This window comes from Coregonus clupeaformis, chromosome 17 (assembly GCF_020615455.1).
Source record: "Coregonus clupeaformis isolate EN_2021a chromosome 17, ASM2061545v1, whole genome shotgun sequence".
In the NCBI taxonomy this organism is placed as follows: Eukaryota; Metazoa; Chordata; class Actinopteri; order Salmoniformes; family Salmonidae; genus Coregonus; species Coregonus clupeaformis.
The window spans coordinates 39,516,313-39,542,841 of record NC_059208.1 but is presented as its reverse complement, the minus strand read 5'-3'; the positions used below and the strand labels follow the sequence as shown (position 1 = coordinate 39,542,841).

General features: G+C 45.0%; 1 protein-coding gene across 1 annotated transcript; it reads left to right on the top strand.

Annotated features, from left to right (window-relative positions):
• The first annotated feature begins 3,551 nt into the window (after positions 1 to 3,551).
• LOC121585560 (zinc transporter 8-like) lies at positions 3,552 to 24,856 on the top strand. The gene is made up of 8 exons (XM_041901881.2): positions 3,552 to 3,875; positions 10,493 to 10,659; positions 10,836 to 10,982; positions 18,930 to 19,083; positions 19,892 to 20,249; positions 22,662 to 22,767; positions 23,030 to 23,164; positions 23,430 to 24,856. The coding sequence occupies exons 1-8, from the start codon at positions 3,802 to 3,804 to the stop codon at positions 23,573 to 23,575; spliced, it is 1,287 nt and encodes a 428-aa protein (XP_041757815.2). The 5' UTR covers positions 3,552 to 3,801; the 3' UTR covers positions 23,576 to 24,856.
• Positions 24,857 to 26,529: the final 1,673 nt, after the last annotated feature.

Here is a 26,529-nt window from a genome sequence, read left to right as displayed (position 1 = left end):
AGATGATTAGTCCCGACTGTGAGTGAGGAGGTGCCTAAGGTTGTCGGAGGATGACACCTAGTGGGTCGCTCCGGAACTGCGACCCACTCCTGTAACATAAATGTACACATAGTGCTGTAAATAGACAGCTACGAAAAATATAAATGAAACCTTTTATGGCAAATAGTATGGTCTGCAGCTTATCATGAGGTATTCTAACTAAGGTGAGCAAAACCTCAACATCTCCTTAAAATTAGAGATTGCGTACCAGCAGTTGTTAACAAAGAGACAAACACCTCCCCCTTAACCTTACCCGAAGTTGCCAGCCAGCCCATAGAGAGAGCATTGCATTGTGGGTTTTGTAGTCGACTTGAGCTGCAACAGATTTCCACAACGATTTTCACATGTTGCTACCAAACTTATTATAACGACAAAATGAAAAATGTGTAACACTGTAAATTATAGGAATGAGAGGAAAATATTAAAGTTGTCACAGGCGGCAACAGGCATAAACAATTCCCAATGGAAATCCTTGGAGGACTCGCCCAAAATAAGACTGGATTACAACAATATCCAAAACATGTTCTATACATAAAATACACCTGCCCTGCTCGAGACCAGGACACACTATTTCACACTTTATAAAGCACAGATTTTTTAGGGCATTCACACAGTGGTTCATGTCACATTTGGCAATGCACCCTACATAGGGTGTCACATTTTATGCACAATTTTTACAGTGTGCCATGATTCCCCAACTGGCGGCCCCATTTGGCCTCCCAAGTTGACTGGGACATTTTTTATTGTTGGACATAAAATACTCTAAAAACACCAGCAAATCATCTCCAAGTGATTTTAATTTCGGAAATCTGTTCCAAAGTATTTCCACGCATAATAGAGAGACTCTATAGTGGCCAGTTTATTATGTACACCCATCTAGTACTGGGTCGTACCCCCTTTGCCTCCAGAACATCCAGAATTCTTCAGAGCATAGATTCTACAAGCTGTGGCGTGCAAACGTTGCTCAATTGGTATCAAGGGAACTAACATGTGCCAGGAAAACATTCCTCACATCATTACACCACTGCCACCAGCCTATACCGTTGACACCAGGCAGGATGGGCCATGGACTCATCCTGCTTACGCCAAATCCTGACTCTGCCATCAGCATGACGCAAAGCCGGGATTCGATGGACCAGGTGATGTTTTTCCACTCCTTAATTATCCAGTGTTGGTGATAGCATGCCCATTTGAAGGGCTTCTTACTATTTTTAGCTGATATGAGTGGAACCCGGTGTGGTCGTCTGCTGCAATAGCCCATCCGTGACAAGGACCGACGAGTTCTGCATTCCAAGATGGCGTACTGCACACCACTGTTGTACTGCGCCGTTATTTGCCTTTTTGTGGCCTGCCTGTTAGCTTTCATGATTCTTGCCATTCTCCTTCAACCTCTCTCATCAACGAGCTGTTTTCGCCCACAGCACTGCCACTGACTGGATGTTTTTTGTTTGTCGCACCACTGTCGTGTGTGAAAAGCCCAGGAGGCTAGCTGTTTCTGAGATACTGGATGGGTGGGTGTATAATGCACAACATCTAGCAACCCAAAGGTTGCGTGTTTGAATCTCATCATGGACAACTTTAGCATTCTAGCTAATTAGCAACGTTTCAACTACTTACTACTTTTTAGCTACTTTGCAATGACTTAGCATGTTAGCTAACCCTTCCCCTAACCCTAACCCCTAAACTTAACCCTTTTATCTAACCCTTCCCCTAACCTTAACCCTTTAAACTAACTCCTAACCTTAACCCTAACCCTAACCCTAACCCTTAACCCCTAGCCTAGCTAACGTTAGCCAACTATCTAACGTTGGCCACAACAAATTGGAATTTGTAACATATCATACGTTTTGCAAATTCGTAACATATTGTACGTTTTGCAAATTCATAACATATCATACGAATTGTAATTCGTAACATATCATTCATATATCATCCACAAATTAATACATACCATATGAAACGTAACATATCATACTAAATGGAGTGTCTCGGATATACATACAGTATACAAAATGCTATGAAACCAGGTTGCAGCCAGCGAGGTAGACAGTAGTCAGTGAGGTAGACAGTAGGCATTGAATGATCTCAGCTAGACTGGAGAGACCTAATAAACTGGCCACTGAGTGTATGTGATCATATACAAATGTAAGCAAGGTTTGAAATTATTATGTTTTAGTCAAATATTATAGCTGTTTGGGCTTCTTGCAGTCAATTTGCAGTCTACAATTATTTGTAATTATTTTCAGGCCCCCTGACCATCCGCTCAAGAACCAATCAGCCTGTGGCTGAATCTATACTGAACAAAAATATAAACGCAACATGCAACAATTTCAACGATTTCAACGATTTTACTGAGTTACAGTTCATATAAGGAAATCAGTCAATTGAAATAAATAAATGAGGCCCTAATCTATGGATTTCACATGACTGGGCAGGGTCGCAGCCATGGGTGGGCCTGGGAGAGCATAGGCCCACCCACTTCAGAGCCAGGCCCACCCACTGGGGAGCCAGGCCCAGCCAATCAGAATGAGTTTTTCCCCCAAAAGGGCTTTATTACAGACAGAAATACTCCTCAGTTTCATCAGCTGTCCTCGTGGCTGGTCTCAGACGATCCCGCAGGTGAAGAAGCCAGATGTGGAGGTCCTGGGCTGCCGTGGTTACACATGGTCTGCGGTTGTGAGGCCGGTTGGACGTACTGCCAAATTCTCTAAAACATCGTTGGAGGTGGCTTATGGTAGAGAAATGAACATTACATTCTCTGGCAACAGCTCTGGTGGACATTCCTGCAGTCAGCATGAGGGAGCAATTGCATGGTCCCTCAAAACTTGAGACATCTGTGGCATTGTGTTGTGACAAAACTGCACATTTTAGAGTGGCCTTTTATTGTCCCCAGTACAAGGTGCAGCTGTGTAATGATCATGCTGTTTAATCAGCTTATTGATAAGCCACACCTGTCAGGTGGATGGAATGTCTTGGCAAAGGAGAAGTGCTCACTAACAGGGATGTAAACAAATGTGTACACAAAATATGAGAGAAATGCGGTTTTCTGTGCCTATGGAACATTTCTGGGATCTTTTATTTCAGCTCATGAAACCAACACTTTACATTTGCGTTTATATTTTTGTTCAGTATATGATGATCCCTGCAGTATACACATGCTAGATGCTTGTGAACCATTTATGTCATGTTTATGAAGATGATATGCTATATCAAGCCTTTCTAAATTGTAGTTTGTTTATCCGATTATTAAGTCTCATAACTGGCGGCACGACTATGTGACCAACATGCAAAAGCTGAGGATTCGGTAATAATCAATATTCTTCTTCATGTTCGCTACCTCTATTTTATGGAATCTTACCTTTCGAAACAGAAGATCTCTTATTCAAATTCCTACCCTCTCCCTGAATTAGAAACTTTTGCCTAAAGGTGCTGCAGACGGCTACATTTGCACACGGTGTGTGGTCACAAGGCTTCAAATACTAACACTGCTTGCATAGTCACTTAAACAATATTTGAAGATGCATGGAAGTCGTCCTCTTTTATGAGAGGAGATCTATTTAGATGATGATAACACTAGAAATATGCCTTTATGTTTTACATTAGTCTATTATTATTTTATTTTTTTCATGCATTTTTATTTTGTCTTCTGTTTTTATTTCTCCGTCTAAATATATTGGCTGGGAGTTAATAGTTTAACCAGTTTTATATTGTTTACTGTAACCAGTTTTATATTGTTTACTGTCATCCCAGAAGCACTCAATCATGTTCAGAAAGGATCCAGAGAAAACTCAACTGGTCACCGAGAAAGGCACCATGTATAGCATCACCATGGGAAGGTAAAGTAGCCCGTTAATGTATTGCCTGAAAGTGTCAGTCTGTAGTTTTCAATGATGTCATTTACATTTATGATATCTGAAAACAAAATGACATCGAAATATGACTGGATAAGAACGTCTGCTAAATGACGAAAATGGAAATGTAAACTGTAGCCTAAATATAATTTGATAGACATATAAGTAGGGGTTATTTATTTGAATTTGTTTCTCCATTTCCACAGCAACTTGATGAGTTGTTGTGTTTTTTCACTTGACACATATGCACATGATTAGGACGATATGATTTTTTGATTATGCTAATGAATGATTAGGCCTAGTTCTCACATTTCCTACACAGTCACATTTATTTTAGTGTGTTTAATGTGATAGTTTGTTTTATATTGTTTTATATACAGCAGACAGCCTTGTGTTCACCTTATTAGGCGTTCTCTGTACTCAAGCTCAGCCTGGGCTCCTGCTAGGCTGGGTGGGTTATAGCCTACAATATTGTACACACGGGTCTGGTTCTGGGCTGGCTGTAGTGTTGCGCAAACTTGGAGGTTCGAGACCACTTCTGAAACTTGTGACGTTGTAAAATATACTTTGGAAGATGTCATTGGTGTACGAGGAGGGTGTTGAGCGCCCTTGGTGAGTTTCGTTGACATGTTATTTTAATTGGTATTTTTCATTTATAGAATAAAACTAACTTTTTTTTGAGAGTCTTAAATAACCTAATACCCCCACTTCAGTCATGTGTAAAAAACAATTTTGCGCACGGGTTCTAATTCTGGGTTTGCTATTGCCCGGTAATAAGGATGATAGGAGCTCAGCTGAGACAACTCACATGTTTGGCACCCCAAACGTACTGTCAGTTCACGGTCCTTTTGCCTCCGATGTTAAACTTAACTTAGACCAAATTGTTATGCTAAAGTGCGCGGTATCTTTCCTTGTTTCATAGCATCCACACCAAATGTGGTGTTAACCAGTGGCGGTTCTAGACACATTTTACTAGGGGGGCCAAGGAGGGGCCAGTGTTTAATCAGGGGGGCACACATAAAAAAACTGGCAACACATGATATTCAAAGATTATAAACTTTATTTTACTTTAAAATCATATGACATTTATTATAACACGTATTTTGTACAAGAGTGCAGATGCAAGAGAGATAGTGCCATAAAAATGAAAAAATAAAAAAATAAAAATAAAATAAAAAGTACAGGGTACAAATACAGGGTTCATATTCAATGTGAACAAAACTCCAGGATACAACAAAGGGTACAACAATGTGCCATTTCCTATTTATGGAAGCCCCCACTACTGTGGACAGTTGATTCCACATTTTGTTTTAAGAAAGAAAACTTTCTGAGTGATTTATAAACAAAACACACTACCCTGTATCCATTTAGGTAAAATAAACCAAATCAGAAAAGAAATTCAATTCAAAGAGGCTTTACTAGCATGACCATATTGACATACAGTATTGCTAAAGCACATAAACAGGGAAACGTGTTACACATTAACATCCAGTAGTCCAATAGGATGCAGACAATAAACATTAAGTTAACATTCGTTTAAAAGCAACAATCATGTCAACACAATGTAGCAATATGAACAACACTGATGGATATCAGCAACAACATGAAAACAAGAATATTACAGGTGTCTGTGTGTGTGTGTGTGTGTGTGTCTGTGTCTTTGTGTACTTCACTGTCAGTTGATGAGCAGGTGTACAAAAAAGGCTTTACAACATATATGGGCAAGTCCATTTAGGACAGCACATTTCCACCATAGTTCACATTAGGAAAAAATGACAGCATGAATGCTCACTAAACAAACATATACTACATATACCTTTTTATACACATTTTTTTTCAGTAATTTTTTAAGAGTGAAAGGGAAGTAAGCAATCGCTCATCATAGGATCATACATATTTCAGTTACAATATTAGTTACAATATTAGTGTTAGTTAGATCATCATGTCAAAGCTGGACCTGCAAAGTCTGAACGACACAAGTGTGCAATGATTGGAGTGATTTTGTTTCTTTTTTTTCTTGCTTTGCTTGTTTTCAAAAGGAAAAATCATAGTTGGTAAAAATAAAATAAACTTTCGTTGAAAGGTATCACACTGTATAATTTACAAATATCTAAAGAGGTTTAGTGGATGCCATAAAACATCTGTGGAGCTTGAAGATTTGTAGTACATAGATGTTTGGCAGAGATAATTCAAAAGAATAAAATCATAAACTCTATCTAACTTTTTTGTTTGCTGGGGCAAAAAATGACTTTATGTCCCTTCCTCGTTTCATGATAACTATTAGAAGAAGAAAAAACGTTTTGTTACCTAACCATCCCTCCCTACTTAACACTGGCAGATAACCTGTTGATTACTTTACTAAAAATGTATTTGTTATCGCGATGCAACAGCCAAGACGGATGAAGTTACGTGGTTAACATCACAACATTGTGTAGACCTAGCAAGGATAGCCTACTAACATTTGGATATTTGCTTCTGCTTCGATGAGTTTGCTTAGATATGATTACATTTCTAAACAAATCGAGACCAGACATTTAAAAACTTGATTTGATTTATGTGTGAGGAACAAAAGGAACATGTAGGCTATGTGCAAGAACAACAAGTCACTTATGATATTAAATCGTTTTGCTTACCTTCGACCTTCGGGTGCGCCACTCTAATTTACCCGTGTAGAACGTTGCCGTGTAGAGCGTTGCATTAGTTCCGCTTTTGGCGCTCGCGTGTAAAATAGTTATAAATTCATAATTTTTTATTTGGTCAGCACGGGGGGGCCACAGGGGTGGCCAGGGACATTTCCAGGGAGGCACGGGCCTCCCCCGGCCTCCGTGTAAAACCGCCACTGGTGTTAACGCTCTCCCGCAGTGTTGGGGAAGCTACTCTGAAAATATAGTTAACCAATTACTTAACACTGGCAGAAGTTAAGCTACCCTTAAGAAAAATATAGTTTACTTAAAGGGGCAATCAGCAGTTGCTACATCCATTTTTGGACTTATAAATTAATGATATGTACCCATTGATTCTTGAAGAATATAACTTATAAATACCTAATGAGCTCAGTTTAACTGTCATACCCCATCAGAACCCAACATATAAGCTTGTTTTACTCCAATGTTAGTAAATAAAGTAAATTTAAGCAAACACTATATAGCCTCAAAACATGGTTAAAACTATAATTTTGATATCATTGATGGTCAGTCCCTGCATTCATAGATCTCTCTATGAATTTGAGAGTGGTTACATTTCTCCAGCCCCATCCCTCAGCTTTTTACCGAAACAGGGGCGGGGAGACTGCTTTGTTATTGTTTCTACTGCTGATTGCACTTTAACTAACATTATTTTGAAAAAGTAGTTCACTACATCCAAACTACTTTGTGATAAATTATCATATCGAAATCTGAAATGTCATAGACTACAAATTGTAAGAACAGATTTCTCTGGAGTCAGATGTTAACAGAATGTGTAATTTGGCCTATTAAACACAAACTATGTTTCAAGAGAGAATTAGGCAGGTCTGTTGCCAAAAAGGAAAGGAAATTGCCTACTTCAACCATATTTTAGTGTGTAGTTCCAGCAGTTAGCTACATGGCAAAAAAGTAATTAATTACCACCAACCTACAAAAGTATTTAAATTACTTGTTGAACTACATGTAGCTCACTACTCCTCAACACTGCTTTCCCATCACATCCATTATCTGGTCCCTGGTTGGGGATTTAAAGGAAGGGTAGCCCTGGAGCTACAAGGTTGAACAAACAGAGACACATCAGTTAGTCAGTTAGCCTAACAGGTTAAACTGGTTCAGTGCATGACCCCAATGTACCAATGTATGACTCTCATAAGGCCCATAGCTATGGATATAACCCAAATAATGTAAATTATCAACATTGGAGCGAATAAGGCCCCCTACCAACCTGGTTTTCTTGAGGAGTTTCCTTTCATGTACATTTACATCATTTAGCAGACGCTCTTATCTAGAGCGACTTACAGTTAGTGAGTGCATACATTTTCATACTGGCCCCCCGTGGGAAACGAACCCACAACCCTGGCGTTGCAAGCGCCATGCTCTACCAACTGAGCTACAGGGGACAACCAGGCTCTGAAATGTAGGTGGACTGTATATGCTGGTGACTGTATTTGGGTAGTATTCTCCCTGGGGTGTTGGAAAGAACACACTGTTGACAAGATGGGGTCAACAGTTTACTTTATGGCAGACACAGTAGCACTGGGAATGCTATGACTTGTAACCACAACATACAACATTGTTACAGTTTTATTGATGCTCACTCACTTAAAAATGCTACAGACAGAAACATATTACTAAAACATACAATGTAATTAACATCACAGATGTAGAATTTACATTTTGAGAAAAAAACACCTAAACCTACACTGTTAATGTACAGTCGTGGTCAAAGGTTTTGAGAATGACACAAGTATTGGTCTTCACAAAGTTTGCTGCTTCAGTGTTTTTAGATATTTTTGTCAGATGTTACTATGGTATACTGAAGTATAATTACAAGCATTCCATAAGTGTCAAAGGCTTTTATTGACAATTACATTAAGTTCATGCAAAGAGTCAATATTTGCAGTGTTGAACCTTCTTTTTCAAAACCTCTGCAATCCGCCCTGGCATGCTGTCAATTAACTTCTGGGCCACGTCCTGACTGATGGCAGCCCATTCTTGCATAATCAATGCTTGGAGTTTGTCAGAATTTGTGGGTTTTTGTTTGTCCACCCGCCTCTTGAGGATTGACCACAAATTCTCAATGGGATTAAGGTCTGTGGAGTTTCCTGGCCATGGACCCAAAATGTCGATGTTTTGTTCCCCGAGCCACTTAGTTATCACTTTTGCCTTATGGCATCATGCTGGAAAAGGCATTGTTCATCACCAAACTGGATGGTTGGGAGAAGTTGCTCTCGGAGGATGTGTTGGTACCATTCTTTATTCATGGCTGTGTTCTTAGGCAAAATTGTGAGTGAGCCCACTCCCTTGGCTGAGAAGCAACCCCACACATGAATGGTATCAGGATGCTTTACTGTTGGCATGACACAGGACTGATGGTAGCGCTCACCTTGTCTTCTCCGGACAAGCTTTTTTCCGGATGCCCCAAACGATCGGAAAGGGGATTCATCAGAGAAAATGACTTTACCCCAGTCCTCAGCAGTCCAATCCCTGTACCTTTTGCAGAATATCAGTCTGTCCCTGATGTTTTTCCTGGAGAGAAGTGGCTTCCTCGCTGCCCTTCTTGACACAAGGCCATCCTCCAAAAGTCTTCGCCTCACTGTGCATGCAGATGCACGCATACCTGCCTGCTGCCATTCCTGAGCAAGCTCTGCACTGGTGGTGCCCCGATCCCGCAGCTGAATCAGCTTTAGGAGACGGTCCTGGCGCTTGCTGGACTTTCTTGGGCGCCCTGAAGCCTTCTTCACAACAATTGAACCTCTCTCCTTCAAGTTCTCGATGATCCGATAAATGGTTGATTTACGTGCAATCTTACTAGCAGCAATATCCTTGCCTGTGAAGCTCTTTTTGTGCAAAGCAATGATGACGGCACGTGTTTCCTTGCAGGTAACCATGGTTAACAGAGGAAGAACAATGATTTCAAGCACCACCCTCCTTTTAAAGCTTCCAGTCTGTTATTCTAACTCAATCAGTATGACAGAGTGATCTCCAGCCTTGTCCTCATCAACACTCTCACCTGTGTTAACGAGAGAATCACTGACATGATGTCAGCTGGTCCTTTTGTGGCAGGGCTGAAATGCAGTGGAAATGTTTTTTGGGGATTGAGTTCATTTTCATGGCAAAGAGGGACTTTGCAATGAATTGCAATTCATCTGATCACTCTTCATAACATTCTGGAGTATATGCAAATTGCCATCATAAAAGCTGAAGCAAAAATTAATATTTGTGTCATTCTCAAAACTTTTGACCATGACTGTACAATGTGCACTGGCATTTTTTTCTCTCTGCCCCATGGCATCATGTGTAGAATTTCAGGAAATTAGCTTTAAAACAGCAACATTTTCTCTCAGCCACATACACACCTAAGGTGGGCACAACTCGAGAGGGCCATCCTTTCTTACAAACTCTGCTCAGCCTCAGTTTTTCTCTCTTCTTTCCATTATCCCTCCTCCTCCTCCTAATTCTTGGATGATTTTCATGACATCCCTCTCGCTTGTCTGGTCTTTTTGGGCACAACGAGAGAGAGAGAGAGAGAGAGAGAGAGAGAGAGAAGAGAGAGAGAGAGAGAGAGAGAGAGAGAGAGAGAGAGAGAGAGAGAGAGAGAGAGAGAGAGAGAGAGAGAGAGAGAGAGAGAGAGAGAGAGAGAGAGAGAGAGAGAGAGAGAGAGAGAGAGAGAGAGAGAGAGAGAGAGAGAGAGAGAGAGAGAGAGAGAGAGAGAGAGAGAGAGAGACATTCTTACAGGCTCTGCCTCAGTCTACTCTCTGCTTTCTGTCCCCCCTCCTCCTCCTTCTTGGACGAACTTCATGATGTCCATCTCTCTTGTCTTCCCTCTCAGTCTCCTTTTCAACCCCCTCTCCTCCTCCTTTTTGGATAATCCATGTCTGTTGTCTTCTCTCCCTGTCCCCCCGCCCTCCCCTACAGTGTGTCCACAGATGAGATAATGCAGATGGAGAAGGACAGCAACATCAAGCATTGCCATGACAACAGCCAGGCTACGGAGGACAGGGAGCGGGAGAAGCAGTTGGCCAGGAAGAGGCTCTACGTGGTCTCAGCTGTTTGCCTGGTCTTCATGATCGGAGAGATCCTGGGTGAGGGGTCAAATAGATACATAACTATTGGTTAGCCTGTCAGTTAGTTAGTCAGTAAGTCTATGTGTTTGTCAGTCAGTTGGCAGTCAGTTAGTTAGTTAGTTGTTAGTCACTCACTCACTCACTCCTCTCTCTCTCTTTCTCTCACTCCTCTCTCTCTCTTTATCTGTCTGTAGGTGGTTACTTTGCGGGGAGTCTGGCGGTGATGACCGACGCCGCCCACCTGCTGGTAGACATCGCCAGCTTCATCATCAGCCTGGTGTCTCTGTGGCTCTCGTCCAGACCCGCCACACGCACACTCAGCTACGGCTGGCATCGTGCAGGTGAGATCATCATCATCATCATTATTGTAATCATTATTGTCATTATTCCTCAACATCATCATCACCTTCCTCATGATCATCATCATCATCATAATATGCTCATCCTCATCATCACTACCATCTTCATCAATAATCAATACTTGATGTATCCCAATATCATGAGCCAGCGAGTGTTGAAAGCTGCTATAAGCCGTCAATAGTATACTTAATGCGTGTGCTTTATACTCTCACATCCTTTCTGGAACAAATAAGTAGAAGTGGAGTAATTTAATATGTCTATAGAATAGCATACCTAATGGTTGTTTTAGCATTGTGATTGTGTATCATGGGCTTTACAATAGGAGCCTGACAATTCATACTTTAAAAAATCTCATACAGTACCAGTCAAAGTTTGGACACACCTACTCATTCCAGGGTTTTTCTTTATTTTTACTATTTTCTACATTGTAGAATAATAGTGAAGACATCAGAAGTATGAAATAACACATATGGAATCATGTATAACCGAAATAGTGTTAAACAAATCAAAATATATTTTATATTTGAGATTCTTCAAATAGCCACCCTTTGCCTTGATGGCAGCTTTGCATACTCTTGGCATTCTCTCAACCAGCTTCATGAGGTAGTCACCTGGAATGCATTTCAATTAACAGGTGTGCCTTGTTAAAAGTTAATTTGTGAAATTTATTTCCTTCTTAATGCGTTTGAGCCAATCAGTTGTGTTGTGACAAGGTAGGGGTGGTATACAGAAGATAGCCCTATATGGAAAAAGACCAAGTCCATATTATGGCAAGAACAGCTCAAATAAGCAAAGAGAAACGACAGTCCATCATTACTTTTGTCACGGTTCAGACAGACGACAAGAGGACCACAATTGCGTCACACCAGAAAGTTTATTAAAACTTAAGGGACAAGGGAAGTAGGGAGTGAGTGAAGGCTCCAGGGGTTATCCCGTCCAATGTGCTGGGTCTGTGCCCCTCCCCCAGTGGCAGCGATGCGTCCGATGACGCCGGTGGTTGGTGGTCCAGAAGTCCGGGGTCGAAGAGTAGTCAGGAGTCGTAATGGCAGAAAGCAGGTCTGGTTTTCCTGGGGCAGAAGAGTATCCAAGAATCAGGCAGGTCCGGGGTCACAAAACAAGGGTGAGCCAGAAGCGCGAGCACACAGGTTCCGGGTGTGAGCTTTGCAGACGATCTGACAAAGGAGAGCTGAAAGACGGGACTTAAAATACTGGGAGAGGTTAGTGGGTAATGCAGCGCAGCTGGCAGAGTAATTAGAGCCGAGCAGAGCAGGGACAGGTGGAGCTCGTTAGGCTGAGTAGAGAGAGAGAGATGAGCAGAGTGGAAGATAGTGGAAACACATTAAGGTGGTAACCCGGTGGAGTGAGAGGGCTCATGACAGAACCCCCCAAGGGACGGCCCCAGAAGTCCCAAGAGCAACACCACGCCGGGCGGGAGGAGGGGAGCCGGAGGAGGGCTAGAACTCCTCCGAACGGTCCGAGCGAACGCCCTCATCCTCGGAGGAAGCCGGAGGGCCGTGGTCGGGAGATGGGACAGGTCCCGAGACAGGATCAGGCACAGGACAGGAAGCCGAGCGGGCAGGACGGTTAGGGATCCCTCTGGGGCGGCCCCTACGGATTGCAGGTTGATCAGGATGCCGTTGGTGGAAGGCGGTGATGAGAGTCCTATCCACAATCCGACTAGCTGGCACCCAGGTCCTTTCCTCAGGTCCATAGCCCTCCCAGTCAATGAGGTACTGGAGACCCCTACCCCTCCGTCTGGACCGAAGCAGGCGGCGGACGGTGTAAACCAGACCACCATCGACGAGCCGTGGAGGAGGAGGACAAGGCGCAGCAGGGACCAGCGGACTCTCATGAATGGGCTTAATCTTAGACACATGGAAAGTGGGGTGCACCCTCATGGAATTAGGCAGTTGGAGCCGGACAGCAGTTGGGCTAATCACTCTTATGATAGGGAATGGGCCAATGAACCGAGGTGCCAACTTCTGCGACTCCACCCTGAGTGGCAGGTTCCTTGACGACAACCACACCCCTTTGACCAACATGGTAGGTGGGAGCAGGGATTCTCCGACGGTTGGCCCCGGTAGTGTAGCTGGCAACGGATCTGAGAAGTGTGGCTCGGGCCTGTGACCAGGTGCGGCGACATCGACGGGCAAACGCAAGTGCAGATGGGCAAGTAACCTCCCCTTCCTGACTGGCAAATAGAGGAGGCTGGTATCCATAAACACATTGGAAAGGGGACATACCGATGGCAGAGCAGGTCAGAGAATTGTGTGCGTACTCCACCCATGTCAATTGCTGCGACCAGGAGTGGGGGTTGCGTGAAGTCATGCATCGCAGTGCCTTCTCGAGCTCCTGATTTGCCCGCTCTGACTGCCCATTGGATTGGGGATGGAATCCGGAAGTCAGACTGACTGTGGCTCCCAGCAGGTGACAGAACTCCTTCCAAAAAGCGGAGGAGAATTGTGGACCACGGTCAGAAACTACATCCTTTGGCAGTCCGTGGATCCGGAAGACGTGTTCCAGGACCACCTGGGCGGTCTCCTTGGCGGTTGGGAGCTTGGGGAGGGGAATGAAGTGTGCCATCTTGCTGAATCGGTCAACTATGGTGAGAATGACGGTCTTGCCCCTTGAAGGGGGCAGCCCCGTGACAAAGTCAAGGGCGATGTGAGACCAGGGACGTCTGGGCACAGGCAGGGGCTGCAGCAATCCGGCTGGGGGCTGGCAGGACGACTTGTGTTGGTTGCAGATGGGGCAGGCTTGGACGAATTCCCGTACATCCTTTCTCAGAGCGGGCCACCAGAACCTCTGGGCGAGCAGGTTGTAAGTGCGGGTGGAGCCAGGGTGACAAGCTAGGCGGGAGTCATGTCCCCACTGAACGACCTGGGACCTTAGGTTTTCGGGGACAAAAAGGCGGTCAGCTGGGCAAGTGCTGGGACCGGGCTGGTTACGGAGAGCTTCCAGCACCTGTTCCTCAACAGCCCAGGTCAGAGCTGCTACGATGCAGGGACTTGGCAGAATCGACACAGGATCCTTGGAGGGGTTGTCATCCTTCTGGAATTGACGGGAGAGGGCGTCTGGCTTGGTGTTGCGTGATCCAGGCCGGTATGACAGAGTGAAATTAAACCTGGTGAAGAACAGGGCCCAGCGGGACTGCCTGGAGTTCAACCGTTTGGCCGTGCGGATGTACTCCAAGTTCTTATGATCGGTCCAAACGAGAAATGGAATGGTGGACCCCTCCAGCCAGTGACGCCACTCCTCCAAGGCAAGCTTCACAGCCAGCAGCTCTCGGTTCCCTATGTCGTAATTGCACTCAGAGGGGGACAACCGACGTGAGAAAAAGGCACAGGGATGGAGCTTCCTATCCTCCGCAGCCCACTGAGAAATCACAGCACCAACTCCCACATCCGAGGCGTCCACCTCCACAATGAATTGCCGGTCCACGTCAGGCATCTGGAGGATGGGAGCGGAGGTGAACCTTACCTGAGGGTACTGAAGGCCTTGTCGGCTGCTGGGGTCCAGGTGAAGGGTTGCTTGGTGCTGGTTAGAGCCGTGAGAGGGGCAGCAACGGTACTGTAGTTCCGGATAAACTTTCTATAGAAGTTAGCAAACCCCAGAAACTGTTGCAGCTTCTTTCTGTTCTCCGGAACTGGCCATGACGTGACTGCTGATACTTTGGCAGGATCCATTTGGATACTTCCCTCTGCCACTATGTACCCCAGGAAGGCCACTGTCTTGACGTGAAACTCACATTTCTCTGCCTTGGCGTAGAGGGAATTCTCCAGAAGACGATGAAGGACTTGCTGGACATGGCGGGTGTGTTCAGACAGGTTTCTGGAGTAGATTAAGATGTCATCCAGGTAAACGAAGACAAACTTGTTTAACATGTCCCGCAGTACATCATTCACTAGAGCCTGGAACACAGCAGGAGCATTGGTGAGGCCAAAAGGCATAACCAGATACTCGTAGTGGCCTGTTGGTGTATTGAATGCGGTCTTCCATTCATCTCCCTCCCGGATCCGCACTAGGTGGTAAGCGTTTCTGAGATCCAACTTGGTAAAAACAGTGGCTCCCTGGAGCAACTCAAAAGCAGAGTTGAGCAGAGGGAGAGGGTAACGGTTTTTCACTGTGATGTCGTTGAGTCCCCTGTAGTCGATGCAGGGGCGAAGAGATCCGTCCCTCTTCCCCACAAAGAAGAAGCCAGCACCAGCCGGAGATGAAGATGAACGGATCAATCCTGTGGACAGAGAGTCATTGATGTAGTCCTCCATGGACCTTCTTTCAGGAGCAGACAACGAAAAAGACGGCCCCTTGGAGGGGCTGTTCCAGGGAGGAGGTCGATGGCACAGTCGTACGGTCGGTGAGGGGGCAGAGATGTGGCTCTTGCTTTGTTAAACACTTCTCTGAGACCATGGTAGCATTCTGGGACATGGGAGAGGTCAGGGGCGGAGTTAGTAGGTACTGGCCGAGGGGGTAGTGCGGCAGCAAGCAGGCAGGTTCGGTGGCAGTCCTCTCCCCACTCCCCTGATCACCCCCGGTCACCCAGTCGAGCTGAGGGTTGTGCCGGGCGGAGCCATGGGTAACCCAGGATGAGGGGTTGGCCTGGAGAGGGGGAGCAGGTGAAACTGGATAGTTTCTTGATGGTTTCCGGACAGACCCATCAAGACCGGGGCCGTGACATGAGTGACCGATCCGAGTAAGTGTCCGTCCAGTGCCCGGGCAGGAATAGGAGGTGTCAAACGGAGGTTCTCCAGTCCCAGTTGGCGTGCCAGCTTGATGTCCATTATGTTGGCTTCGGCGCCAGAATCCACCAGAGCAGCCAGGGTGTGAGTAGAGTCAGAGAGGCGGAGGTGAACTTGCAGCAAGGGTTTGCGGTCGGAGGACTGGATGGTCATTGAGCTCAACCGGACTCCCCCTATGCCCGGTGAGCTTCGGCCTTTAAAAGGGCAGGTTACCACACGATGTCCATCACCTCCACAATAGAGGCAGAGGTTTGAGGTGAAGCGGCGCTGGCGCTCTGCAGGAGTGAGAGAGGCTCGCCCAATCTCCATAGGCTCAGACTGATCAAGCTGACTTGGGTGAGTGGCAGTAGCTGACAGGAGCCCAGTCGGATCTCTCCGAATGCCGGTAGTAGGTGGACCTTGGCGCCCCCTCTCACGACGACGGGTCTGTATCCTTCTGTCGATCCGGACAGTCAGTGCGATGGCTTCATCAAGAGTGGAAGGCAGTTCATGGGAGACCAACTCGTCCCTTGATATAGTCAGCCAAGCTATGGAAGAACGCGTCCACCAACGATGGTGTGTTCCAAGAACTTCGTCTTGCCAGGGTTCGGAAGTCGATGGAATGGTCTGCGACTGTACGTCTGCCTTGTCGAATCCTGAACAGTTCACGAGACGCCTCTGCGGTTGGTGAATCCAGGTCAAACACCTTCAGCATCTCCTCAGCAAACAGGTCGAAGGTTGCACATGCGGGGGTTTGACGTTCGAACTCTGCTGTTCCCCAGAGTCGAGCTCGGCCCGTCCAGGTGAGTGATGGCATACCCGACCCTAGCCCCCTCCGTGGCGAAGGTCCTTGGCTGCAAGGAGAACTGAAGTCGGCAGCTAGTCAGGAATGGCCGGACCTGGGTAGAATCGCCGTTGAACCGCTCGGGGTTTCCAATCTTGGGTTCCGGGGCAGCGGCTGAAATGACCGGGGCAGGTAACTCGGAGGCAGGGCTGGTGGGCAGACTGGCTGGGGTAAGGTTGGTGAGGAGTTGGATGATCCTGGCGAGTTGTTGTTGCTGCTGCTGGGACTGCTGCTGGTGCTGCTGGAACTGCTGATGCTGTTGGTGGCCGACCTGAAGCAGAGAGGTGATGTCGCCGCTCATGCGGCCTAGCTCTCTCTCAGTGTGTTCCAGGCGTAGCATGGCGGTGGGTTGCTCAGGTTCTTCGGTTTCCATGTCGGGGGGAAGTGTGCGCTGAGTCCATGAGGGTCAGATCGTACTGTCACGGTTCAGACAGACGACAAGAGGACCACAATTGCGTCACACCAGAAAGTTTATTAAAACTTAAGGGACAAGGGGAAGTAGGGAGTGAGTGAAGGCTCCAGGGGTTATCCCGTCCAATGTGCTGGGTCTGTGCCCCTCCCCCAGTGGCAGCGATGCGTCCCGATGACGCCGGTGGTTGGTGGTCCAGAAGTCCGGGGTCGAAGAGTAGTCAGGAGTCGTAATGGCAGAAAGCAGGTCTGGTTTTCCTGGGGCAGAAGAGTATCCAAGAATCAGGCAGGTCCGGGGTCACAAAACAAGGGTGAGCCAGAAGCGCGAGCACACAGGTTCCGGGTGTGAGCTTTGCAGACGATCTGACAAAGGAGAGCTGAAAGACGGGACTTAAAATACTGGGAGAGGTTAGTGGGTAATGCAGCGCAGCTGGCAGAGTAATTAGAGCCGAGCAGAGCAGGGACAGGTGGAGCTCGTTAGGCTGAGTAGAGAGAGAGAGATGAGCAGAGTGGAAGATAGTGGAAACACATTAAGGTGGTAACCCGGTGGAGTGAGAGGGCTCATGACAACTTTAAAACATGAAGGTCAGTCAATCCGCAAAATTGTAAGAACTTTGCAAGTTTCTTAAAGTGCAGTCGCAAAAACCATCAAGCGCTATGATGAAACTGGCTCTCATGAGGACCGCCACAGGAAAGGAAGACCCAGAGTTACCTCTGCTAAAGAGGATAAGTTCATTAGAGTTACCAGCCTCAGAAATTGCAGCCCAAATAAATGCTTCACAGAGTTCAAGTAACAGACACATCTCAACATCAACTGTTCAGAGGAGACTGCGTGAATCAGGCCTTCATGGTTGAATTGCTGCAAAGAAACCACTACTAAAGGACACCAATAGAAAGAAGAGACTTGCTTGGGACAAGAAACACGAGCAATGGACATTAGATCAGTGGAAATCTGTCCTTTGGTCTGATGAGTCCAAATTGGAGATTCTTGGTTCCAACCGCCGTGTCTTTGTGGGATGCGGAGTAGGTGAACGGATGATTTCCGCATGTGTGGTTCCCATCGTGACACATGGAGGAGGAGGTGTGATGGTGTGGGGGTGCTTTGCTGGTGACACTGTTTGTGATTTATTTAGAATTCAAGGCACACTTAACCAGCATGGCTACCACAGTATTCTGCAGAGATACGCCATCCCATCTGGTTTGCGCTTAGTGGGACTATCATTTTGTTTTTCAACAGGACAATGACCCAACACACCTCCAGGTGTGTAAGGGCTATTTGACCAAGAAGGAGAGTGATGGAGGGCTGCATCAGATGACCTGGCCTCCACAATCACCTGACCTCAACCCAATTAAGATGGTTTGGGATGAGTTGGACCGCAGTGTGAAGGAAAAGCAGCCAACAAGTGTGTGGGAACCCCTTCAAGACTGTTCTGTCATCAAGGCAAAGGGTGGCTACTTTGAAGAATCTAAAATATAACATTTGTTTAACACTTTTTTGGTTACTACATAATTCCAAATGTGTTATTTAATAGTTTTGATGTCTTCACTATTATTCTACAATGTAGAAAATAGTAAAAATAAAGAAAAACCCTTGAATGAGTAGGTGTGTCCAAACTTTTGACTGGTACTGTACATCAGATGAATAAAAATATCACCCTTTCAGGTGAATATTTGTGCATAGTACAATGGTCACTTTTCAACTGGAGTTTTGTAAAACTAGGCTACCTGTGTCTCTTATTGGAGACCTTTCCTCTTGGTTCTCACTATGTGGTACGTCTGGCACCACATGGTTGTGCCGGGCACTGCTGGCAATATGAAATGGCTATACCTGCAGCTCTTTACTGTAACATATCTGTCCATGACATTTCTATCATTATCGTCTCTGCATTTTCCCTGATTAAAACATTATGTGTTCTCTTTTTCTCCTCTCCTATGTGTCCTCTCCATCTATCCTCTAGAGATCCTGGGCGCTCTCCTCTCGGTGGTGACCATCTGGCTGGTGACAGGTGTGCTGGTCTACCTGGCCGTGCAGCGCCTCATAAGCGATAATTACGAGATTGAGGGGACCATCATGCTCATTACCTCAGGCTGCGCTGTGGTGGCAAACATCATGTGAGTCCACCGATCCCAAATGCAGCCCATCTTTCACCATTCCTGAACTGAAATGTTCGTAGAGAAAGTATTGTGGAAATGTTGAATTCAATTAAATTCCATTCATGAATTGACTTCTAATTCATCTTTGGATGAATGGTCTGCTGTTACCATGACTAATGTAGTGTTTACAATTGACGACTACTGATGACAGACAAGCTGAGAAACTGAAGTGGATTGCCGTGGGTTTTAGTCCTTGTAAGTAGTATTTCCGGGTCGTTAACGGTTCCCACTTAGGACTAGATATTAGTGACTCACAAGTGAAAATCAAACCACAGTAGGTCACACTTTATTTGGATAGTCCGTATTTTCATACTATCAACAATCTATCAGTTAATAAGCAACTGCTTGCTAAGGTTACTGTTAGGGTTAGGTTTAGAATAATGGTTAGGGTAAGGGTTAAGGTTTGGGCTAGGGTAAGTGTTAGGATAAGGGTTAAGGTTAGGGTTAGAGCTACGGTTAGGGTTAGTAGATACAGTAGTTAGTTGAAATGTTACTGATAGTCAAGATAGTCTGTAGAGTATCTACAGATGGACTATCCAAATAAAGTGTTACCCAACAGTAGCAAGTAGATGTGACAGTAACAAGGATATACAAATATTGTAATGTAAACAGCCTACAGATATCTTCCACAGCATGAAGCATCAATGTTGCGGTAATGCATACAGGTATAATGCTTTATAACTTGTTGTAAGCATATATGAACATTTATAATGGCGAATAACAAGACTTTTAATATGTTAATTATTTCTGAATGTCCTGTGGGCAGTATGGCTTTCACCCTGCACCAGTCTGGGCATGGGCACAGCCACGGGGGCCTCAGTAGCGGGCACGGCCACAGCCACGGCAACAACGACAAGGGCAACCACGGTCACAGCCACGCGGTGGGCGATGGGCACGGGCACAGCCACAAAAGTAACCACTCGCACGGTAACGGTAACCAGGAAAACCATTCCCATGGAAACGGCAACGTGGAGGAGCACGGTGGGGTGGAAGTTCAGCTGCACGAGTTGGCGGGGTCGCGACCTCAGGCCAATGCCAGCGTGCGCGCCGCCTTCGTGCACGTTGTGGGAGACCTGCTCCAGAGCATCAGCGTGCTGGTCAGCGCCATCATCATCTTCTTCAAGGTCAGTGGTCAGACGTCAACTAGGGTGATGTGGGCGATAGTGGTCATCTGGGGTGATGTGGGCGATAGTGGTCATATGGGAGGTAGTGGTCAACTGGGGTCATGTGGTAGGTAGTGGTCAACTGGGGTGTTGGGGGAGATAGTGGTCAACTGGGGTGATGGTGGAGATAGCGGTCAACTGGGGTGATATGGGAGGTAGCGGGAGGTAGTGGTCAACTGGGGTCATGTGGGAGGTAGTGGTCAACTGGGGTGATGTGGGAGGTAGCGGGCGGTAGTGGTTAACTGGGGTCATGTTGGAGCAGTGGTGTTCGGTAACGTTTAAGATGAGGGAGGACAATATTTTTTTAAATGAGCATGGCCTTATTTCTATTACAGCATATTGGATGACTGTCATTTATATTCCATTCACCCAGCTCAATGTAACATCGATAGGTTTAGGCTACTACATGATACTCTAATTTTCCCTATACCCCTCATGAGGTTGCTACAACCTAGCCTATGAATGAAAGTTTACAACGTAGGTGCAAAGGTTGAGAGACAAATTAAAGTAATCAAGGTGACCGACAGTGACACATTCAATACCGTCTTGCACACTCTTGCCTGCATCTAGCTGATCTAGGGTGTAATCATTAGACCAACAGTTGCAAACGAGAGTTTCTATTGGACAAATTCAGGTATGTTTTATCCCCGTTCCATTTGCTTCCATTTTAAGAAAAGTTTTTCAACAGAATCGGTGGAATGAGTACACCCCTGATCACACGCAAACACAGTTCACTTTCATAGCAGCCACATGCAAACAGCATGATCATTTTGCTCGTTGTATAATTCCTTCTCGCATCTATGTGCTCTCCTCCTCTCACCTTTTCTCTTCAGTGGACAGCACATCAGCTGTCTGTGACCAGGCTAAAAAATTAATCCAAGCCAAACCTTCATATCATAACCCTTAACCGCTACACACAGCTTACTTCGTTGTCAACATATTAGCTAACATCATAGTCAACATAGCTACTAGAACTAACACGTTAGCAAACCCGCTACAATCATGCTAGCTAGTACAGTCAGCAAGCAGTTTAGCAGTTGCACCGGTGGGCCACGGTGGCAATAAATTAATAAAAGCAAAAGCTTACCTTGACTTGGAAGAGTTCCAGTGTTGGATAGCCAGCTAGCTAACATAGCATCCCTCTCTGTTTGAGCCGGGTGTTTGAGTAGGCTAAACTAGCTAACTGCATTCGCTAGCTAAATGAAAGTGAAAAAACTACGAAATATCTCTCTCTCTCGCTCTCTCTCTCTCTCTTGCTTCTCCTTCATTTTTAAATAAATACATTTGTTCATAACTGTTGCTCAAAACCTTTCATGTAGTGCTAGCTATCTGTAACTTATCTTTTCAGTACAATATTATTTCTCTGATCCTTTGATTGGGTGGACAACATGTCAGTTCAGGCTGCAAGAGCTCTGATAGGTTGGAGGATGTCTTCCGGAAGTTGTCAGAGTGACTGTGTAGGTCTATGGAAGGCGGTGAGATTCATGAGCATCCTAGGTTTTGTATTGAAATCAGTGTACCCAGAAGAGGACGGAAACTAGCTGTCCTCTGGCTACACCATGGCGCTACCCTACAGAGTGCTGTTGAGGCTACTGTAGACCTTCATTGCAAAACGTGAATATATTTAGTATGTTTATTTATTTTTATGAAATTCACGTAGGAGGATGGCCCTACCGTTCTTCCTCTGTGTAGCCTCCACTTTGTGGGAGATAGTGGTCAACTGGGGTGATGGGGGAGATAGTGGTCAACTGGGGTGGAGAGGGCGATGGGGTGAGGAGATTAGGGCCGAGGCAAAATGGGCATGTTAGATAAGGATGAGGCGGATGTTAGTGTTGACACACTCTTCCTGGCTTTCGTAAGGTCATTTTGATCTGGTCATTTAGATAGCTGAATACTCATTGCATTAGAATGAAACACAGTAGTGGCCCAAATAGTGCCCTGACAATATTAGGTCATTAGTCTAATTTCATAGATTAAGTTGAGAGTCCTTTTGAATTTGCATAAATACTATTGAAAACTCTCAGCAAAACACAATGATATTTAAATCATTGAAAGAATCAAGCAGTAATTGATGGAAGATGGATATACTACTACTATTTCTAGTTAGCTACGATTTATTATAAATTGTTCTCAAAGGTAACTCCAATACTAGAGCATGGTGTATTTGTTTTACTGATATTGCTATGAGGCAATTCTCAATAACATTATCCCTTTTATGATGCTGTACAAGCACAAACTTTTACGTGTTTCTAATGTGAGATAGGGACGTCATAGATTTCCTCAAGTATGTCTTTTGACTAAAGTTAAATATATTGGGGGGAAAGATAATGTAATGATTATGGTCCTTACTCTCTCTTTCTCTGTTTCCCACAGCCCGAGTATAAGATAGCTGACCCTATCTGTACGTTCCTGTTTTCAATATTTGTCCTGGGAACCACCATCACCATAATGAGAGACATCCTGATAGTCCTCATGGAAGGTAAAACAGGGAATTCCCTCTAATATCCCTGTTTCGGGATTATGTCAAACTGGCCGTTTCACTGTAGACTAGGAATGACTTATATTGACGACAGCCATGAGGATATGTTTTTGCGCAAGAGTTTATGATTGTAACATGTCTAAAAGGGACCTAAGTTGCCCAACTTTTGTTCCCAGTCCCTCCTCTGTGTTTGTGTGTGCGTGTAATGAAATCCATATCTCTCTCGCTCTCTCTCTTTCCCTCCCTCCCTATCTCTTCCCAGGTACCCCAGCTGGAGTGAAGCACGGTGAGGTGAGGAATCGGCTGCTGGCAGTGAAGGGGGTAAAGTCTGTCCATAGCCTCCATATCTGGGCCCTGACTATGAACCAGACTGTGCTGTCAGCACACGTGGCTATAGGTGAGTGTAGCTGGACCAGGCTGTCAGTAATCTACTGTTATGTTACAACTCCCATATATAATGATGATGATGATGGCTTTATTGTATCCATGACCATTTATTTGGTTTGTCATACATCAGAGTACGACACTTTCTGTGGAAATACCACTGCCGTTTCCACTATCTGTGTGCACTGCATGTGACTTGACTTGATCAGACCATAGTGACTTGCACAATTGTGATTTGGTCAGTGTCATCATACTTGCATTTGTCTTTCCCTCCACAGATGACTTAGTGGATGCCCAGCCAGTCCTAAGGGAGTTGACCCAAACCTGCTTCTCCAACTACAACTTCCATTCAGTCACCATACAGCTGGAACAACAGGCCGACCAGAAGCCTGGGTGTAGCCTGTGTGAAGAGCCCAAAATGTAGACATCTGTTTACGCCCATGGGAGAGGCCAGGAGCCCAGATGAATAAGCTACCAAACCAGTATTTAGTTGTAGCCTGCACACAGTCTTTTGGCCAGTGCTTGACTTGGCCAGGAACATACTGGAACTGAGTTATATCACCTCACATTTTCTACTGCTTGAGTTTCTGCACCTCTTAGAGAATATTGGCTTAAAATATTGTGGAGTTCCTGCACCTTAATATAAACAGCACCCAAAATAGAATAGAATACAACTTTATTGTCCATGTGTTACAGTACCGGCACCTATTTCAGCCCACTTCAAGCACTGCGGTTGGCTGATATATCATGGATATTGGACCAGAGGGGTATACTACAAAGCAGGATCAATGGGTTAGCCAGCTAACTTGCCTAAATATTCTGAAATAACTTTTAGTTTTTAACAAATTTCATGCAATTCTTCTACTCATTCTGTCATGGGCGGATAAAAAGATTAGCAGTTTTACAGTGGATTTCCTGCAATTCTACACATAGGGTGGAGAGAAATGTTTGCAAAATCAAACTAACAAAATCAATGGGGCCCCCCCGGTCAGTAATTCACCCATGATTACTAGAAGTTTAGATAACTGGCTAGACTAATTTACCAATCTACAATTTTTTTGCTGACATTGAGTGACTGTCAGTGACTGACATAAACAAGAGAATTTGCCCAACCAAATTTCTAAATTGCGTATTATACTATTCTAACTCTCACACGGTAAGTTGAGACCCTGATTGAGTTCCCCCACATACCTGGTCTAATTGACTCAACAACCAAAAACACATATCTAAGTTTCTTAATGAACCAGAAAATCAATGTTATTTTGGGTTGTTTATCGAAGATAGCTGGCTAACTCATTGATCCTACTTTGTAGTTTACCCCTTTGTTGTGTGGTTAGTTTATTTATCTCTGAAATCAGAGGTGGTCATTCTACACTCACAAGAATGTGCCTCTGTGCCAACATTCCCAAAGAAGTAAAGATTGAAGAGATCTGGGATGGAGTGCCTTACCCGATTACAGGCTCGAAAAGTGTTGCACGCACCATATATTATATTTATATAATATATATATTTGTATCTTATTGTAAGTACACATTTTAAAATGTAATTTGACTGCTTAATGGTTTAGGTGTCTATATCGAAATGCTGGTCACTGTGTATTGTTGAAAGAAAATTAGATGAAACCGCACAGTGTTAGTGTCACGATCGTCATAATAAGCGGACCAAGGCGCAGCGTGATAGGCGTACATACTTTTATTAGTGTACACACAACGAACCAAAACGATACGTGAAGTCCTAGGTTAAATACACAAACCTTCCGGAACAAGATCCCACAATTAACTGTGCCAAACAGGCTGCCTAAGTATGGTTCCCAATCAGAGACAATGAGAATCAGCTGCCTCTGATTGGGAACCACCCTGGCCAACATAGAAAACAACGATCTACAACAGAAACCTAGAAAACTAAACCTAGAAACTAACACCCTGGCTCAACATTAAAGAGTCCCCAGAGCCAGGGCGTGACAGTTAGATGCTTATACTATAATTAAGAGAACGAAACAGTCCTTATATTTTTTAAATACTGATGTGAATAAAATCACTGTTGTCAACAATCATGTTTGCCCTTTTGCCTTCTGCCATAGCTCCTCACAAGGATAAGGTTTGCTCAGCAACAGCCACACAGTGGATCTATTGTCTCTTTGCACACGTTGATCCCTTTTAATAACAGTTTCCCTATTCCATCATTGACCTTCAGCCAGTCTGGTGCAGCTGTGGGCTGTCAATGCAGTAGATCTGCCATCTTGGGTCTCAAGGGTCCCTTAGTGTGACTGATGTAGTAGCATTTACACCTCTCTGGTTTGGCCTCACCCTTCCTTAAGGGACACTTCAATTAGACAACCTTGTGCCCCCATGGTCATGGACTGTCGAGCCCCCATGGTCATGGACTGTCGAAAATCGGACCCTGGCAACGTGAATTGATCAAATGTACCCAGGGGGAAGGCTCAGTGTCAGTGTACTGCCAGTTATAAGGGGGGTATTTGAAACTTGTAAATTAAGGAAGGGAAAGTCATGAAGTGTCCATTTTGTTTTTCAGTTCTTAGTTGTTGTTCTTTAAGGCTATTAGTTATTTTTTGTAATTATGATTTCACAGCTAACTTGTTTTGTTGTAGCATACCATTTCAGCTTGGCTATCACAAGCTCTCTAGAATGTGTGAGTGGATAAACATTTAACCTATGTCTTTGCACTCCACTCTGTGGGCTGTGTGAGCATGACTCGGCAGATTAGTGCAGTGTGTGTGTGTGTGTATGTGTGTTTAACATCTGATTGATGGATTGTGTTTCCCTGAATCCAGCTGATCCCAGGCAGCATCCCAGCTCCTGTGCACCCCATCCTCTTTGCACCCTGCTCTAGTCTGCTCTACATTGCTCTCATAAACACACACGCTCACTCACACACACATACACACACACAGAAAGCTAAGCCCTTTATCCCACGGCTGCTGCCCTGGCAGTCACTGTAGGGCTGTAATTCGCACAGGAATGCACACGAGGCAGAGGGGCACAGAACCATGAGGTTTAGCCCTACTCCTATATTAAAAAGACACACTGTCCGTATCTCTCTCCCTGTCTGTAACTTGGTCCTTTCTCTCCTTTAATCCTCTTCAACGTGAGACACTGTCCTGGTTGAAGTGGTTAACTGTGAGATGCTGAATGGACTTTATATGTATGGTACCCTTGGAGCTGGCTATTGTGCACTCTTCCTCTCCTGAACCCAACCCTGGAGGAAAAAAATCAGTGTTGTTAATTAAAGCACGCAACGGCTGAGTACGGTAGATAATCCAACCTAGTGTGATATCCCTCAGCAGTCATTATACAGTTCACGTTTCCTCTACCCTCACTGGGAGTTTTCCCTTCCAACACTCAGGGCCTTCAATCAGTC

Excerpts from the sequence above, each read along its gene's own strand:
- LOC121585560 (XM_041901881.2), top strand. The coding sequence starts at position 3,802 with ATGTTCAGAAAGGATCCAGAGAAAACTCAACTGGTCACCGAGAAAGGC. Across the intron at positions 3,876-10,492 it reads TATAGCATCACCATGGGAAG|TGTGTCCACAGATGAGATAA; the intron begins GTAAAGTAGCCC and ends CCTCCCCTACAG. Across the intron at positions 19,084-19,891 it reads GCTGTGGTGGCAAACATCAT|TATGGCTTTCACCCTGCACC; the intron begins GTGAGTCCACCG and ends TCCTGTGGGCAG.